This window comes from Mirounga leonina, unplaced genomic scaffold (genome assembly GCF_011800145.1).
Source record: "Mirounga leonina isolate KUSES-001 unplaced genomic scaffold, KU_Mleo_1.0 Mir_54, whole genome shotgun sequence".
Taxonomy (NCBI): domain Eukaryota; kingdom Metazoa; phylum Chordata; class Mammalia; order Carnivora; family Phocidae; genus Mirounga; species Mirounga leonina.
Window position 1 is genome coordinate 9,345,733 of NW_023270812.1, and position 15,587 is coordinate 9,361,319.

The window sequence follows — 15,587 nt, forward strand, 5'->3', positions numbered from 1 at the left end:
AGATAGATAGATAGATAGATAGATAGATAGATAGATAGATAGATAGAATTAAATGTAACATAGTTAAGGGTGTTATCAAGTACAGTATTTGAGATATTTTAAAAGTGCAAAAACAGTCACATAAATTACAGCACTCTAAATTTAGAAAATAAGGAGAACTTATTTTTTTGAAGATGATGGAAGTAGCTGGAAAGTCAAAGTAAAACCCAATTGAATCCCAGTGGAAAGAATATTAGGTTTGAGATAATTTCAAAGAGAGGGAAAAACAAAAAACAAGAAACAAGTAGGAATTACAAGGATGGGTGTGGAAGGATGGATAGCGGGGACATTTTCAGGCCCCTGAGGTCTTCGTGAGGAAATTATTACGTGGGAATAAGAACACATCCTCAGTGAATGCTCCAAAGGAGAAGAGCCAGCGATGATCATGACCCATCCCTGAACTTCACGTCGGCCAGACAGAACCGAGCATCAGTAGTCACAGCACGCTGATCAGTTCAGGATTTCCCAGACTTGTCTGATGATTGGAATCACAGGAATTATCTGAGGAGCTTGACCAACCCAGACCAGCTAAATCCGCATCTTCGGAAAAAGGCCTGGAAGTGCAAGTTTTTACCAAGAGCCCCAGGTGACTGCTGTGATCCGGCACATTTGGGGATCGCTCCTAGAGCAGAGCACAGCTCAGGAAGACAAACTGGTAGTCAAGAGGCTGGTCTTCTCGAACAGCCCCAAACATACGCAAAGAACTTACCACTGTATTCTTCACCTAAAGAGCCAGATGTAAAGCTGGACTATATTAGTAATAGGACAAGATTTGTTTTATAGCTGGGATTTGTGAATATGCTCATGTTAAAGAAAGCATCTGTCCGAATCCTTATTTGAGAAAGAGAGAGAGAGCACAAGTGGGGTAAGGAGCAGAAGGAGAGGGAAAAGCAGACTCCCTGATGAGCAGGGAGCCCAGTGTAGGACTCGATCCCAGGACCCCCTGGGATCATGACCTGAGCTGAAAGCACACTCTTAACTGACTGAGCTACCCAGGCGCCCCTACTGAAAGAATCTTTTCATTTTTTCTACCTCACTATCAATTCTCCTAGATTCCACTGTGAACCCCCCACCTTGGGGCTTCTCTCAGGTAAGACAGCCTGACTTAACCTGGGAGGCAGGCAGAGAGAGGCGGCAGAGGCGGGGAGAGGGGTCAGGGAGGCCCAGGCAGCTCACCTTGTCCTGGCCTCGGGCTCCCCTCTCCGTGGCATCTTGCTGCTCCCACGTTCCTCTCCATTCGGTGAGCCGAGGAAGAAAACCCTGAGAGGAGAACGTGACATGGGCTTTTTTTACCTCGTGGTAACACTCCACCTTCACCCTAACTTAAAAAGTGGGAAACCTGCCCCGCTGTTTGCACCCAGACCGGGACAGGCTCCCCACTATAATCTCAGGCTAAGATCCCAAGCACAGTACGGTGTGGCCCACACCCAAATCTCATCCCTAACGTTAGGGTGCATACAGGTCGCACCCCGCCATTTAGGTTCTCTGCTTTGCTGGTGCCGGTGGCTGTGTTTGCGTGGGGATGCTCTGTGCCTTACGCACAACGCCACCTGAGGCGTGTGTATCTCCCTCTCCGGTTAAGTATAAACGGAATATCAGATATAGAACAACACGGAGCATTTTCTCCATGCTTGCTTCTGTTCCCCTCCTTGCTGGATTCAGATTTGTCTATCTATTCTTTTCTCTCGAATCATCTCCGGAGGAAAACCAGGCAAAATCCGTGCAGGGGTTCCACTTCTTCCACAGACTTCTTCTGGGCCTTGCAGGCAACTGCGCAGGGGCGTGGAGGCGTGTGGATCCGGAACTCGGTCTTTCTGGGTTGACATTCAGCTCTGGCCCTTCTGTCTTGTCACTCTGGGTGATGACCTAATTCAGCGCCCCATTTGTCTCATCGACCCAGTAAAGGCAGGCCATGGCTCCTAACTAAATGTCAAGAAATATAGAACCCTGGCACATAGTGACATTTAATCACACTGGCTGATAAGGATAATCGGCCATTTCTGCCTTTCAGCTCCCATGGGACCCTTTTCCGGGAAGCTGACAGTCTGATCTGGCCCCTTCTTGCCTCCAGGACCCCTCCTCCAGCTTCCCATGACCACACATCACCCCACCCTATTTCTGTTCTCTGCACACACCAGGCTTGGCCCGTGCGGGGTCTCTGCTGCTCCCCAGCCTGGCGCTCTTCCCTCTGATGCCACCATGCTGGCTTCTCTGGGTCACTCACTCATCACCCTAGTGTCATCTCTGCAGATCTGAGCCACCCAGTGAGAGTGGGTAAGAAAAATGGGGTGGAAAGCTTGCCACAGAATATTGTGTAGCTATTAGAAACGTGAGATGAGATACATTGCTCAATCAAAACGGCTCAAAATGGAGTCACTTGTGCTAAGCTCCATGTCACCAAACTGAAACTTAAGTACTATTTGGGTTTTCCCAGAAATGGAGTCTTAAACCAGCCAATCAGGAATCGCCTGACCAGCACTATGAGGTACTCTGCCTGATAGACCCCTGCCAGCCCCAAAGGAAAGTGCAATAAGCAACCTACATTTTTTTTGCCTTATCCATGTCTCGTCCGCCCTCCCATCTGCCTGGAAGTCTTCCATTTTGTACAGCTCCTCAGAACTCCTCCCTGTCTGCTAGATGGGATGCTGCCCGATTCATGAATCACTGAATAAAGCCAATAAGACCTTTAAAATGTACTCAGTTGAATTTTGTTTTTTTAACAACATAGAAAGATGGGTGGACTGAGTGAGTAATATCAGCACAGAGGAGAGACAGAGCGTGCACACGGGTACACCAGCAAATGCCTCCAAGGGCTGCCGGGTGGGGCGGGGCTGGGGGGGGAGGGAAAATGCAGCCCCCCACGTCAATCATCACTCCATCTACCTCCATTCTCCAAATAGTACACATCACTACCAAATACTTAGAACACAACAGGTTCTTCACCCACACATGAAGAATTTTCTGTGCTTTTAGTACTAGGTATACTGGAGCATACTTATTATTAGTTAAGATATTACAGTAAAGACTAGCTCCGAGTAAAATGGGAAGTCAATCTCCTGACATGTACCTAGTTAAATTAAAGGTGCATTGATCTATTACATAAAAAAGCAATTCAACATTTCAAATTCTTTTTTTAAGTCATTACCATAAAAGGCAAGAATACCATTGAACTTTGAACAAGAAGTTCAAAATTCAACTGAATTGCAGTATCTCAGAAATATCATTTTAATATGTGAAGGAGAAATCTACTTTCAGTTATAAGTGAGAAGAAATTTGGCAAGAGAACATCAAATGCAGCTAAGATGAAGTCTTCAGTATGATAAGCAGCACTCCCTTGTGTTACAGACACAATGACCCTTTACCCCTAAATATTTCATCATATAATTTCCCAATAAAAAGGTTATGCTCTTATATTATCTTAGTAAAATGACCAAATCTAGGAGTTGAATTTTGCTATAGTGCTTCTTCTCTAATTTACAAACTAAATTCAGATTTTTACAATGGCTCCAATACTCCAGGGAAGATCATGTTTTTTAAGGTTATACTGAGATCCAGACAACTAAGATACAGGGATGTTACCTTTGAGAATGAATCTATATCATGAAGATAAAAAATGCCTCTTTCTAGGATGAGAAACAGACTCAATCAAGAGGGATTACTTAAGTATTCAAACAGCTACTGGGGTGATCACTTCAGCTACACATGGCAAAAACAAAACAACGCAGAGATTCGCTGCAAGGATGACACGTGAATTCTTGAGGTGTTCGATACTGTTTTCAGGATGGGAAGAAATGGTTGCAAGTATTAGGAACCAAATTGCGATTCCCCCCAAATTCACATATTGAGGTCCTAACCTTCAATGTGACATATATCGAGACAGAGTCTTTTAAAAAGTAATTAAGGTTAAATGAGGTCACAAGGGTGGGGCCCTAATCCAATAGGACTGGTGTCCTTATGGGGGGGGGACACGAGGTGTGCACTCACACAGAGGACAGGCCATGTGAGGACATGGTGGGGAGCGGGGAGGTGGTGGTCTGCAGGCCAGGAGGAGAGCCTCGCCAGGAACCCACCGGGCCAGCCCCCTGATGTTGGACTTGCAGCCTCCAGGACTGTGAGAAATGCATTCCTGTGGTTTAATCCCCCAGGCTGTGGTGTGGAGTGAAATAATAGAGTACCGTTCTCATGAGTTTCTTAAATCAGAGTTCATTTTAACACCAAACAGTATAACACCCACCTGGTGCAATGCTCAGGGTATGCAGAGGAAATACAATTTCTTTAAAAAGTGGAAAGGGGGGGGGCGCCTGGGTGGCTCAGTCGTTAAGCGTCTGCCTTCGGCTCAGGTCATGATCCCGGGGTCCTGGGATCGAGCCCAGCATCAGGCTCCCTGCTCGGCAGAAGCCTGCTTCTCCCTCTCCCACTCCCTCTGCTTGTGTTCCCTCTCTCACTGTGTCTCTCTCTGTCAAATAAATGAATAAAATCTTTAAAAATAAATAAAGAAATAAATAAAATAATTTTTAAAAAAAGTGGAAAGGGTATAGGGATCTAAAAGGAGGTAAACATTCAAAGCTTCACTCGAAGCGGTAAGACTTTGATATGAGGAGTTGGAGGTAAGTCACTTCTATATTGTAATATCTAGAACAACCAAGCAGAAAACAATACAAAGTGAGATGATCAAAAAACATTGTAAGTACATAGAAATGGAATTCTAAAAATGCCAAGGTAATCTGCAGAAAGGCCAAGTAGAATTTCCAGATATGCAGAGCTGGTTCAATATTCAAAAATTAGTCAGTGTAAACCACCTTATCAATAGGCTAAGATATCAATTGATGCAGAAAAGCATTTGACTGAATCCTACACCCACTCATATAAAATCTCTCAGCAGCAAACTAGGAATAGAGAGGAACTTCCTTAAGACTTAGCAGATACGCCCAACTGAGTTTTGATAAAGATGCAAAAGCAATTCAGGGGAGGAGGGATAGTCTATTCCAAGACACAGATCTATACAAACACAGCAACTGATCATTGACCAAGTCTTTTCAAGAAATAGAACAACAGAACATCGACGTGAAAGCAAAAAGAATCTAGATAAGGAGCACAAACCCAAACTCAGAATGGATCACAGACCCACACATAGAATGCAAGCCTCTAAACCTCTAGGAGACCCCACAAGAGAAACCTAAGTGACCTTGGTTGGCGATATGTTTTTAAGGTACTACACTAAAGACAACACAGTCCATGAAAGAAGAAGTTGGTAAGTTGGATTTCATTAAAATTAAAGCACCTGCTCTGTGAAAGACACTGACAGACTGAAGAGACAAACACAGACGGGGAGGAAAAATTTGCAAAAATATACCTGAGGACTTGCATTGAAAATACACAAAGCGGGGTGCCTGGAGAGCACAGTCGGCTAGGCGTCTGACTCTTGGTTTCAGCTCAGGTCATGATCTCAGGATCGTGGGATCGAGCCCCACGTAGGGCTCCGTGCTCAGCATGGAGTCTGTTTGGGATTCTCCCCCTCTCCCTCCCCCTCTGCCCCCCGCCCCTGCTCGTGGGCACTGTCTCTTTCTCTCTTTCCCTCTCTCAAATAAATAAATAAATATCTTTTTTAAAAGAAGAAAAGAAAATACACAAAGAACTCTTAAAACTTAACGAGAAAACAATACAATTAAAAAATGGGCCAAAGATCTTAACAGATACCTCACCAAAGAAGATGAACATCGGCAAATAATCATATGAGAAAATGCTGCACATCATGTCATCAGGGAAATACAAATGAATTACTACTACACACGCAATGGAATGGCCAAAATCTGGAACACAGACACCAGCTGACGGGACGTGGCACCGCAAGAAGTTTCATTCATTGCTGGCGGGAACGCAAAATAGTGCGGCCACTTGGAAGACCGTTTGGTAGTTTCTTACACAACTACACATGCTCTTACCATAAGATCTAGCCATTGTGCCCCTTGGTATTTACCCAGAGGAGCTGAAATTCATGTCCATGCAAAAGCCTGCACACAGATGTTTATGGCAGTTTTATTTACCATTGCCAGAACTTGGAAGCAACTACGATGTTCTTCAGTAAGTAAATGGATAAATGAACTATCAAGCCACGAAAAGACATGAAGGACCCTTAAATAATATTACTAAGTGAAAGGGGCCAGTCTGAACAGGCTACCTGCTGTATGATGCCAGCAATGAGACATTCTGGAAGAGGCAAACTATGGAGACGGTAAGATGATGGGTGTGTGCTGGGGGCTGAGGGTGGGAGGACGAATAGGTGGAGCACAGAGGACTTCGAGGGCAGTGAAAATGACTGTAGGATATTAAAATGACGGATACAGGACATCACACATTTGTCAAAACCCACAGAATGAGCGAGAACCAAGAGTGAACCCTCATGTCAACTGTGGACTTCAGTGAATAGTAACAAATGTGATCATTTTCTCTTCACCTTGGAGGATCTGGATTAGGCTTTTCTTTTTAACTCTCTGCAAGGTGGCAGCCCACTGGCCATTTGTCACAACAGAAACGTCTGCAAATTTAGGTCACTTTCTCTGCCTAGAATAACGGCGTGTAATTCATCCGACATTGAAATCTTCCAAGTGCCCCTCTTAGAAGCAGCCAGTAACCTCCGTGTGGCACGCGATGCTGTGGACACAGCCCATGCCATGGCCACGCCATGACAGCAAGCCCCACATCCTGAGCTTGGGCTGCTGGATGGCGGAGTGGCCGGGCGGTGGACATGAGAACAGCTCCCTCGGGGCAGGGGCTGCTCACCCACCTGCGCAGAAATATTTCAGTGCATCAGCAACTCAGAGAGCTTATACCCACACGGGCGGACCGATGGCCGCCCGCAGGTAAGCGTAGAATTCATCGTGGAAACAGGTGCTGGTGGATGCGTGACATGAGACTCTCGCAGAGGGCTGGCTTCCTGCGTAACATAAAACTTGCACGATGGAAATCCGCTGCAATGCTCGTTTCCTCAGATCTGCAGCAGGGTTTCCCGTGTGCCACCCAACAGCACATGCATTCTCGTGGGCCAACCCACTGTGTTCTGTGTATTATTTCCGCTATTTTTATCTCAGTCGAAGGACGAAGTTTTCACGAATGGTACAAGACTTTTTCATCCTTCTCTAAGGAAGAAGCCTCAGGAAGAGGCTTCTCAATGATCCTCACCCAGTTTCAGTAAAACTCTGTGAAGTATCATTCGCAAGAGCGCATGATTTTCAAAGTCCCGGGGAACTAGAGCAGTTAAGTAGAAAGTCCCCAATGCTTCATTTTAAATATATTGCTAAGTCTCAAAGGCCTCACGGGGTCATTAGCCAGTCTCCCCAGAAGCACAGCATGCACTGAGGGGAGGTTTACCTGCGTGGGAGAGGGGGATATGAATGTACGTTTTCAGCAGGGTTTCGGTCATTGTTTTCCTGACTTAGCCTCTGATTACATTGTCATGTCGCGCCCCACCCCACCCCCACCGCCTTCTTCATAAAGCTGACCCCAGGAGCTCATCCTAGGCCCCAAAGGCTGTCCTTTTTGCCATTTTCTGTGGCTTCTTGCCGCATTGGGACCACCAGCAATGTGTGGAGAAGCATAATCTGTAAGCCAACTTAACCAAACACGGAAACAGTGGTGCGTCCCAGGGACGGGGACACTGTCTGTCCCACCGGGTGGCCTCAGGATCATGCACTTACAGTAGGAGATATTTTGTTAAAGAATCCCCCAAATACCAGTTTTGTTCTGGAAAGCGTATAAGCTCCAGACCCCACAAATCGTGGGCACCCGGTGACTGAAGACACACCAGGCTGAGAGGCCGCCAGAGTCCGCCCGTGTATTAAATATTAGTGACACTTAACACTTTTGGGTTTTTAGAACAAACCGTGCATGGCAGTTCTCTTCCTCCCCTACATGGGCAATGGTGAGCGCCCTACTTTGGAGCGCACGGACTCACACGCTTGAATTGCAGGATGCTGTCTCCTTTGGAGGGGAGGGAGTTCTCGCCCAAGCCGCGAGCACTCGGGCGGGGCGGCCCGCACCCTGGGAGCCACGGCACGCGGAGCCGTTCTGCAAACCCCCGCGAGTCAAGTGCCATCGAGCAGTGATGTATTCGGCTCAGTAAGTGTTTCCACGAACCTGCCACGTTTTGAGGAGATAAGAAGGGAATACAAGTGTCCCGCCCCGTAGGGTTTGCGAGCAGCTGGGGAGAGTAGAGCAAGGTGACTCTGAGCAAGGGCAAGCTGAGTGTCAGCAGGCGGCTGGGGCTGTAGGCGTTCAGGGAAGGTGGGAGAGGGGGCTTTGGGACGGTAGACCATCAAGTAATCATCTTAGGAAGACTCATCTGCCCTGATGTGAGAGGGGTGTGGGAGGAAAGGGGACGAGGGGGGTGGTTCTAGCAGATCCTACAATGGGGGCCGAGTCAGGCTGAGCTGCTCCCATAAAGAAGAGTGAACTCCAGCCCCGCCCCCACCCCCACCCTGGGCCCTTTACAGAGAAAGCAAGCAGACCCCCCTGAAATTATAAATAATAAGCCCCAAACCTTCTACTAACCACTGGTTCTAACTAACCTGTGAATCCCTTAAACTTTTTTTTCCCCCAAGTATTTTTTTCCCTTCTAATGGGTACAGCTGATGTAAATAGGACCAAGTGCCTGGGCCTTTCAAGTTGGTTTCCTTAATCAGGCAGATAAATGGTGTGGAGGGCCCGGGCGGGCGGGGCAGGCGGCAATCCGGGCCCGGGGCTTCCTGTTGTTCCAGCATTAACATACCTGCTCCCCGGATCAAAGAGAGCCTCGCCTTCCCTGCGTGCTCTCAACAGGGGAGAAAAAAGTCTAATATAATTAAAAATAAGCTGCAATTTGGTATGATCTGAAACTGACAGTTTGTTACCAAGGATTAAGATTTATGGAGAGCAGCTGACTGAGGACCAATTTAGAATTCTCCTGAAACGTGAACCTTTTCTGTAGAGAATTCACTCTTTGTGTCTGCTAAGACATTTTCCCAGATCCCCTCATTCCATGTATAGAAACCATTTCCAAGCGGGACGCCACTGCATTTTCCTCCTACAACACATGCAGTCGGCCCAGAACAGAAGTATTTTCATTTTATTAAACATGATCCCATTGACTAAAATAATAGGAAAAAAGAAATAAATATGTAAGAGTGCATTTTATGCGTCAGACTCTATTGGGTGGCTTTATTACATTTATTCTTTCACTGGCTTATTCACTCCATAAATGATTTATTGAGTTGGTCGGACCCTGGGGCCACCATAGTGGGCCCGACGGGAGCTACAATGGCAGGATTCCTGTCTCCAGGGAGCCCATGGTTCACCAGGGGAGACAGAACCATGCCCTCAACTCTGAGTGAGTGAGTGCCCCCAAGGAACCCCAGCCCCGAGAACCTAGTGTAAGAAGAGGACATGCCCCCCAGAGTGAGGCCAGGCCAGCATGGGAAGGAGGAGGGGGACAGGAGGAGAAGCACGTGTAGTCCCTGAGAAGAGGGGCTCTGAGCACTGCAGGGACCCAAAGGCTAGGGAGGCGGGAGATGGGGACAGAGCCCTGTGGATCACATCAGAGTTTCCATCTTTATCTTAAGAGCACGGGGAGACACTGAGATGTTTTGAAGAGGAGGCTGACATACCTAGATGTTTTAAAATCACTATCCAATTGAAAATCGACGTAAGGAGCGCGAGAGTGGACACAGGGAGGCCACTGGTCCAGGCGGCAGGTCACAGGGGCCTGGCCCAGCGTGAGGACCTGAGAGGTGTTGGGAGTTTGGGGTATGAGAACAAGTCTGGGGGTACATCAGATGTTGGGGGAATAAGGGGGATGGTAGAGATCCTCCCAGGCTTCTGGGGGGCTGCCACACACTGTGGTCACAATGATGTGTAGTTTCACCCTTGCTGGGTGCAGCCAGAAAGCGGCAGAGACATCAGTAACTTTCCCAGGGCCTCATAGCTGGGGGGGTGGGGGTTGGTTCCCACGTGGCCCGCTGCTTCTACCACCACGCTGCCTCCCCAGCATGGGCACCCCAGAATCTCCCTGGAACCCCACTGGTGAGCCCAGGATCCTCTCTAAATACACCGACGGGTCCCAGGTCAGGCTGAGCCAGTGGCAGGCCCCTCGGTGGGCGGCCGTGTGGCTCGATCCAGCATCAGCCCTCTGTGCTTGCTCCCCACTGAAGCCAAGTGCAGTCACAATCCGACTTTTATAATTTAGTGAACCTTTCACAATATCTCATAAGATATGACTATTAAAGGGAGTTATTGCTGAGAACCAAAACCACCATGCTGACCACTTTGGGGAAAATATGATAAAGGTATGTCACTGAAGAAACTGCCAGCCAACTGGTGCAGGTGAGAGAAGCAGAGAGTCTGAATGGCTTCTGCACTTGGGTTGGCTGCTGGGGCCCTGAAATCATCACGCACCGGGAAGTCTAGGATGCAAACAATGCATCTAGTTGTGGAGGACGCAAGCAAAACCGCACCAAACCAATCAGCAGAACCAGTCTCCAAGGACAAACCTTGCCCCCCGCCCAAAAATCATGGCATGAACATATGATTGTGTATTTCCTTTAAACATATTTACATTAAGTGATTCAAGAACAAACCAACTTTTAATATTAACTGACTGCCAACCGATCCAGATGGCTCTATAAATTATTATTATTATCTGGGCCACGAATCTCTAGGTTCCCTCTACTTAATCAACTACACCTTAGGAGTGCTATCTAAAATGTGAGTCCCACATGTAGAAAAGTAACAAGGGGGGATTCATCCCGTGTGATACTGTAAAGTACTGTCACAGAAATCAGTTGGACAGAAACGAACTACAGAAAAAGACCCAACTATCTTTGAAAAGGTAGCATGTGATGGAGAATGAATTCTCTAACAAACGGCTTTAAGACAAATGGCTGAATGTTTTGGAAAGATAATGTCAGATCCCAACCTCATCATCAAATAGATGTCGAAAATGAAATTATGAGAGTAGCGCGCAGGATAAATGGGAGGTTTCCAAGCTCGGCTGAGGGGTAGGTCCTAGGCGTCCTTATGTTTTCCAGCTCCTCAGAGGGCTCCCGTGTGCAACCAAAGTAAAGATCCACAATACAGATCAATATTTATATAATATTTGCTTTGGGAAGATAAACAACATAAAGGAAAAGATTGAAGCATTTCAGTGACCTCAGAATTAAAACTATCGGTTGAGTCCATAAATTAAAAAATAAGGCATTAAAAGGTAAATAACAAACTTGTAACTTTTTGCAACTCTATGACAGGCACAAAGTTAATATTCCAATGATGAGATCGTACAAATCAAAAAGAAATTGGACCGTCAGAATGCACACACTCACGCACACACACACGGCTGCTCACGAAACTGATGTGTGAGATACATAGCGATGAAATAGTGAAGCTGTGTTCGAGCTCACTAGGAATAAAAGATGCAAAACTAACCACTTTTATTTATAATATTGGTAGAAAATGATTTCGGCTCAGGTCATGATCTCAGGGTGGTGAGATCGAGCCCCACGTCAGGCTCCGTGCTGGGTGTGGAGCCTGCTTAAGATTCTCTCTCTCCCTCTCCCACTCCCACCCCTCTCTCTTTCTCTTAAAAAAAAAAAAAAAGAACAACAAAAAACCATAACAATGGCTCAATAAACTTTCAACAGTAAGTGAGCTGCGGTTGGAGCACAGATGCCTGGAGACCCCCGAGTTCTGCTTCTCTGGCTACAAAGTATAACATTTCAGTTGTGTTACAGAACTTTCTGCCGGACTGTGCTGGGGAGCTGTCCTCGCCTCTCTGTCCAGTGCGCTTGCCAGTAGCCACGCACACAAACTGAGCACTTGATGGGGCGCCTGGGTGGCTCAGTCGGCTGAGCATCTGCCTTCGGCTCAGGTCATGATCCCCGGGTCCTGGGATCGAGCCCCACATCGGGCTCCCTGCTCAGTGGGGAGCTGCTTCTCCTTCTCACTCTGCCTGACACTCCCCTTGCTTGTGCTCTCTCTCTCTGTGTCAAATAAATAAATAAAATCTTTAAAAAAAAAAAGAAAGAAAGAAAGAAAGAAAGAAAGAAAGAAAGAAAGAAAGAAACTGAGCACTTGAAATGTGGCTGGTGCAACCAGGGGACTGAATTTAATGTTACTTAACTGTATTAAGTTTAAACAGTCAGACATGACTAGTGGCCACCTACTGGACAGAAGAGATCTAGACTGCCTTGTTTTTCCAAATAGGGAACCTGAATCCCAGGAAGTGAATGACTGGTTTGAAGTCTTACAACTAAGCAGGGAGAGATCACGCAAATCAACAATGGTATCATACAGACCTATGGACTCATTTCCAGGTTAATTCTACCCTACACGAAAGGGTGCAAGGATTCATATTCCTTTGAATACTTTTGAAGAAAAAGTGAGAGAATTACGAGATTCTTTGTTCTCTCTAAATTCTCTCCTGGTCTCAAACAGCTTTTTGTGATGATCTTAATTCTTATTTTAGAATGTAACATCAAAGAGTCTAAATCTGATCCATTTTGTCCATGTTTCATTTAACAAAGACTAGAGTTAAAATGAAGGAAGTCCCATCTGGAAATCACAAAGCTGTCAAATATGAAGTGTGTTGTGTAATTTGAAAAGACTTCTGGGGCGCCTGGGTGTCGCAGTCGGTGAAGAGTCCAGCTCTTGGTTTCAGCTCAGGTCATGATCTTGCGGTCACAACATCGAGCCCCGCACCAGGCAGCGCACTCAGGGCGGAGTCTGCTTCAGATTCTCTCTCTCTCCCCGCCCCCGCCGCCCCTCTCCTCTCTCTCTCTCAAATAAATAAATAAAATCTTTAAAAAAAAAAAAAAAGACTTTCATGCTTCTCTCACACACACTTTCAAACTGGAGACTCAAACCCTACAACCTGCAGGTCTCCAGAAGAGCGATGCTATTGAATCCATATGTGTGCATGCATGTTCCCTCGCACATGAGCACACGCATGCACAGGACCACATGCACGCGCACACACCTGCACACAAGCACACGCGTGCACACACGTATGCAGAAGAGCACACACATAGGCACGCACACGTGCACACACCCCTCCAGGACATTTCGTGCTAAGCTGTATAAAACTGACAGAACAACTAAAATCCTGGAGTTATTTTTTTAAACAAAAAGAAAAATCCTGAAAACAAAGTAGAAAGGAAAAGCATTAATTGGACATTAAAATTAAGATGAAAATCAGGGGAAAACATAAAGGCTCAGCTTCACGTCACTTCCTCTCAGGACAAAAGCAAGAAGGTCCAGAGCGGAATAAACACATGGGAAAGGTGACTGGGGGGGTGGGGGGTCCTTACACCTTTAACCTTAAACTTGAATCCAGCAGCTCTCTGTATATATGTGAGTGTGTATTTCCACATACACATCATGGCATCTTTGTACTTTATATGCATTCACTCCTTTGGCTAAAATACTGCTTCTCAACTGCTCGGCACAGATGCCCCCCCTGAATGAAGGAGGCCACCGATCACCACCGGTATTCAAATGCTGGGAATCATGCAGCCCTTAAGTGTTGGGAGGAAGTGGGTCTTTCCTTGTAAAGTTAGCTGATGGTTCCTCTCAACATACCTGGGACACCAATTTAAAAAGGAAAAAGGAAGTGGTCAAAGTCATGCTTTTTTGTAAACTTCAAAGGTTATCTCTCCCTCCCCCCGCTTTACATTTTACTGTCTGGGGAGCTGACTTGTCTGCAGCTGTTGGCAGAGACGGTGCTCCATGGCGTCAAACCTGCCTCCTCACGGCCCATAAAACTACAGCAGGGAACCAGGACCCGCAGGTGTGGGAGGGAGAGGCCAGGATGCCCCCTTAATGATTTCTCTGACACCCCATGCTGAGCTGCTGGAGGGAGAGGGGCTGGAACGAGATGTGCGATGTGCGCTTTCGCTGTTTGGGAGGCTGTGCCAGGTCGGCTCTCCCTTCCAGGGCCAGGCAGTGGCTTTCAGCCCCTAAAACTATTCCAGAAATTACTGTTGCTACATGTGCTGGGGCTTGGGTGAAGCCCCACAGAGACTTGTGTCCCCTGCACAAATCCACCGAAACTCAGACCACTGAAGGAGGGAAGCAGAGAGAAGCCAAATCAACTCCAACATTTGATAACCCAAGTTAAAAAGACATCAAACCACATCAAGTACTATAGCAAATTGCTTTAAAATCTGCAAGACCAGGTTTGTGTCCTCCTCAAACTGGGAGAGATAAATAAACACCATACATGTTTTCAAAGATGTCAGATTTCTGTTGGTACTTAATAGGAAGAATTGAATACATTTTGCACTTTTTTTCTTTCAGTGATAGAAGAAATTAATAGACTATCTGTTAGTCAATTGTAATGAAATTTTGCAAACCACTAGCTCATTATGCCTTATGGTTTTGATACCACATTTTTGTGGGTTTTTTGGTTTGTTTGTTTTTTAAGGTTTTATTTTTAAGTAATCTCTGTACCCAACGTGGGGCTTGAATGCACAACCCCGAGATCAAGAGACGCATGTTCTCCCAGCTGAGCCAGCCGGGTACTCCTTGACCCCATATTTTGAAACAGAAGGGGGTAAAAAGCCAGAAAATTTATTTAAAGAAATCTTTAATTGCTTATACTGTTTTTGTTTGGCACACTGAAAAATGCACACATTTCTTTGAAGAAACGGAAAAAATGGATGTGGCATTTTGCAAAAGAAAAGAAAACGGAAGGGGGAAGATCCATCTTAGAGATGCTTGCAAAGCAAATGCAGTGCCTGAGGTATTTATTAAGCCCTACCCGTGGGTTCAGTAGTGACCACTTCACCACTAGGGTGGGGGCAGGGGTAGGTAAGAATGAAGGGAATAGAAGCATGAAAGAAAAATTAAAACTTTTGGTTTTGCCCTCAAGGACATTGTATTTTTTTTAATTGAAATATAGTTGACATACAATGTTATAAGACATTATACTTGAGGATACCCGACAAATAAACACAAATTGGACTTAAACACATTTTAAAAATCGGCAGCCTGGAATATATCTTACACCCTTAAATTACTTTTACTCTTTAATATTGTGTTTGCAATACATCATGCTGCTCATCGAGGTAGAAGTTTTGATAAATTGCGTCTGTTGGGTTCCACACTAACTTCTAGAGGGAAGGGTGGGGGAGAGGTGGCCCTGGGAACATCACTTATTAAGGCTGATGGTAAAATAACCATCACTTGGAAATGAAGCCGCCCTTTCAATCCTGTAGAATTAGAGGAAAATGAGGAATGGTATTATGTGGCAAACATTTTCTGAGAACCTATCGTATGTCAGGCATTGGGCTAGGGTCTTGGCGCATAAGGATTAAACACAATAAGGCATATGGTGTAAACAGAAGCATACAGGATCATAAAGACCATCGAAGTCCAGAAAGGAGAAAGACCAAATTAACATCTTAGATCAGAGGTCTGCAAACTCTAGCTTGTGGGCCCGGTATATGGTTTTTACATTTTTAAATGGTTATTAACAAAGAAGGAAGGAAGGAAGGAAGGAAGGAAGGAAGGAAGGAAGGAAGGAA

General features: G+C 46.0%; 1 protein-coding gene across 2 annotated transcripts in view; it reads right to left on the bottom strand.

Annotated features, from left to right (window-relative positions):
* LOC118001781 overlaps positions 1–15,587 on the bottom strand; it is a 50,404-nt gene that overhangs the window by 10,521 nt on the left and 24,296 nt on the right. For both annotated transcript variants that reach the window (XM_034991926.1, XM_034991927.1), the window contains one exon: positions 1,216–1,299. In XM_034991926.1, coding sequence (XP_034847817.1) covers positions 1,216–1,299 — 84 coding nt within the window. The remainder of the gene's footprint in view (positions 1–1,215; positions 1,300–15,587) is intronic.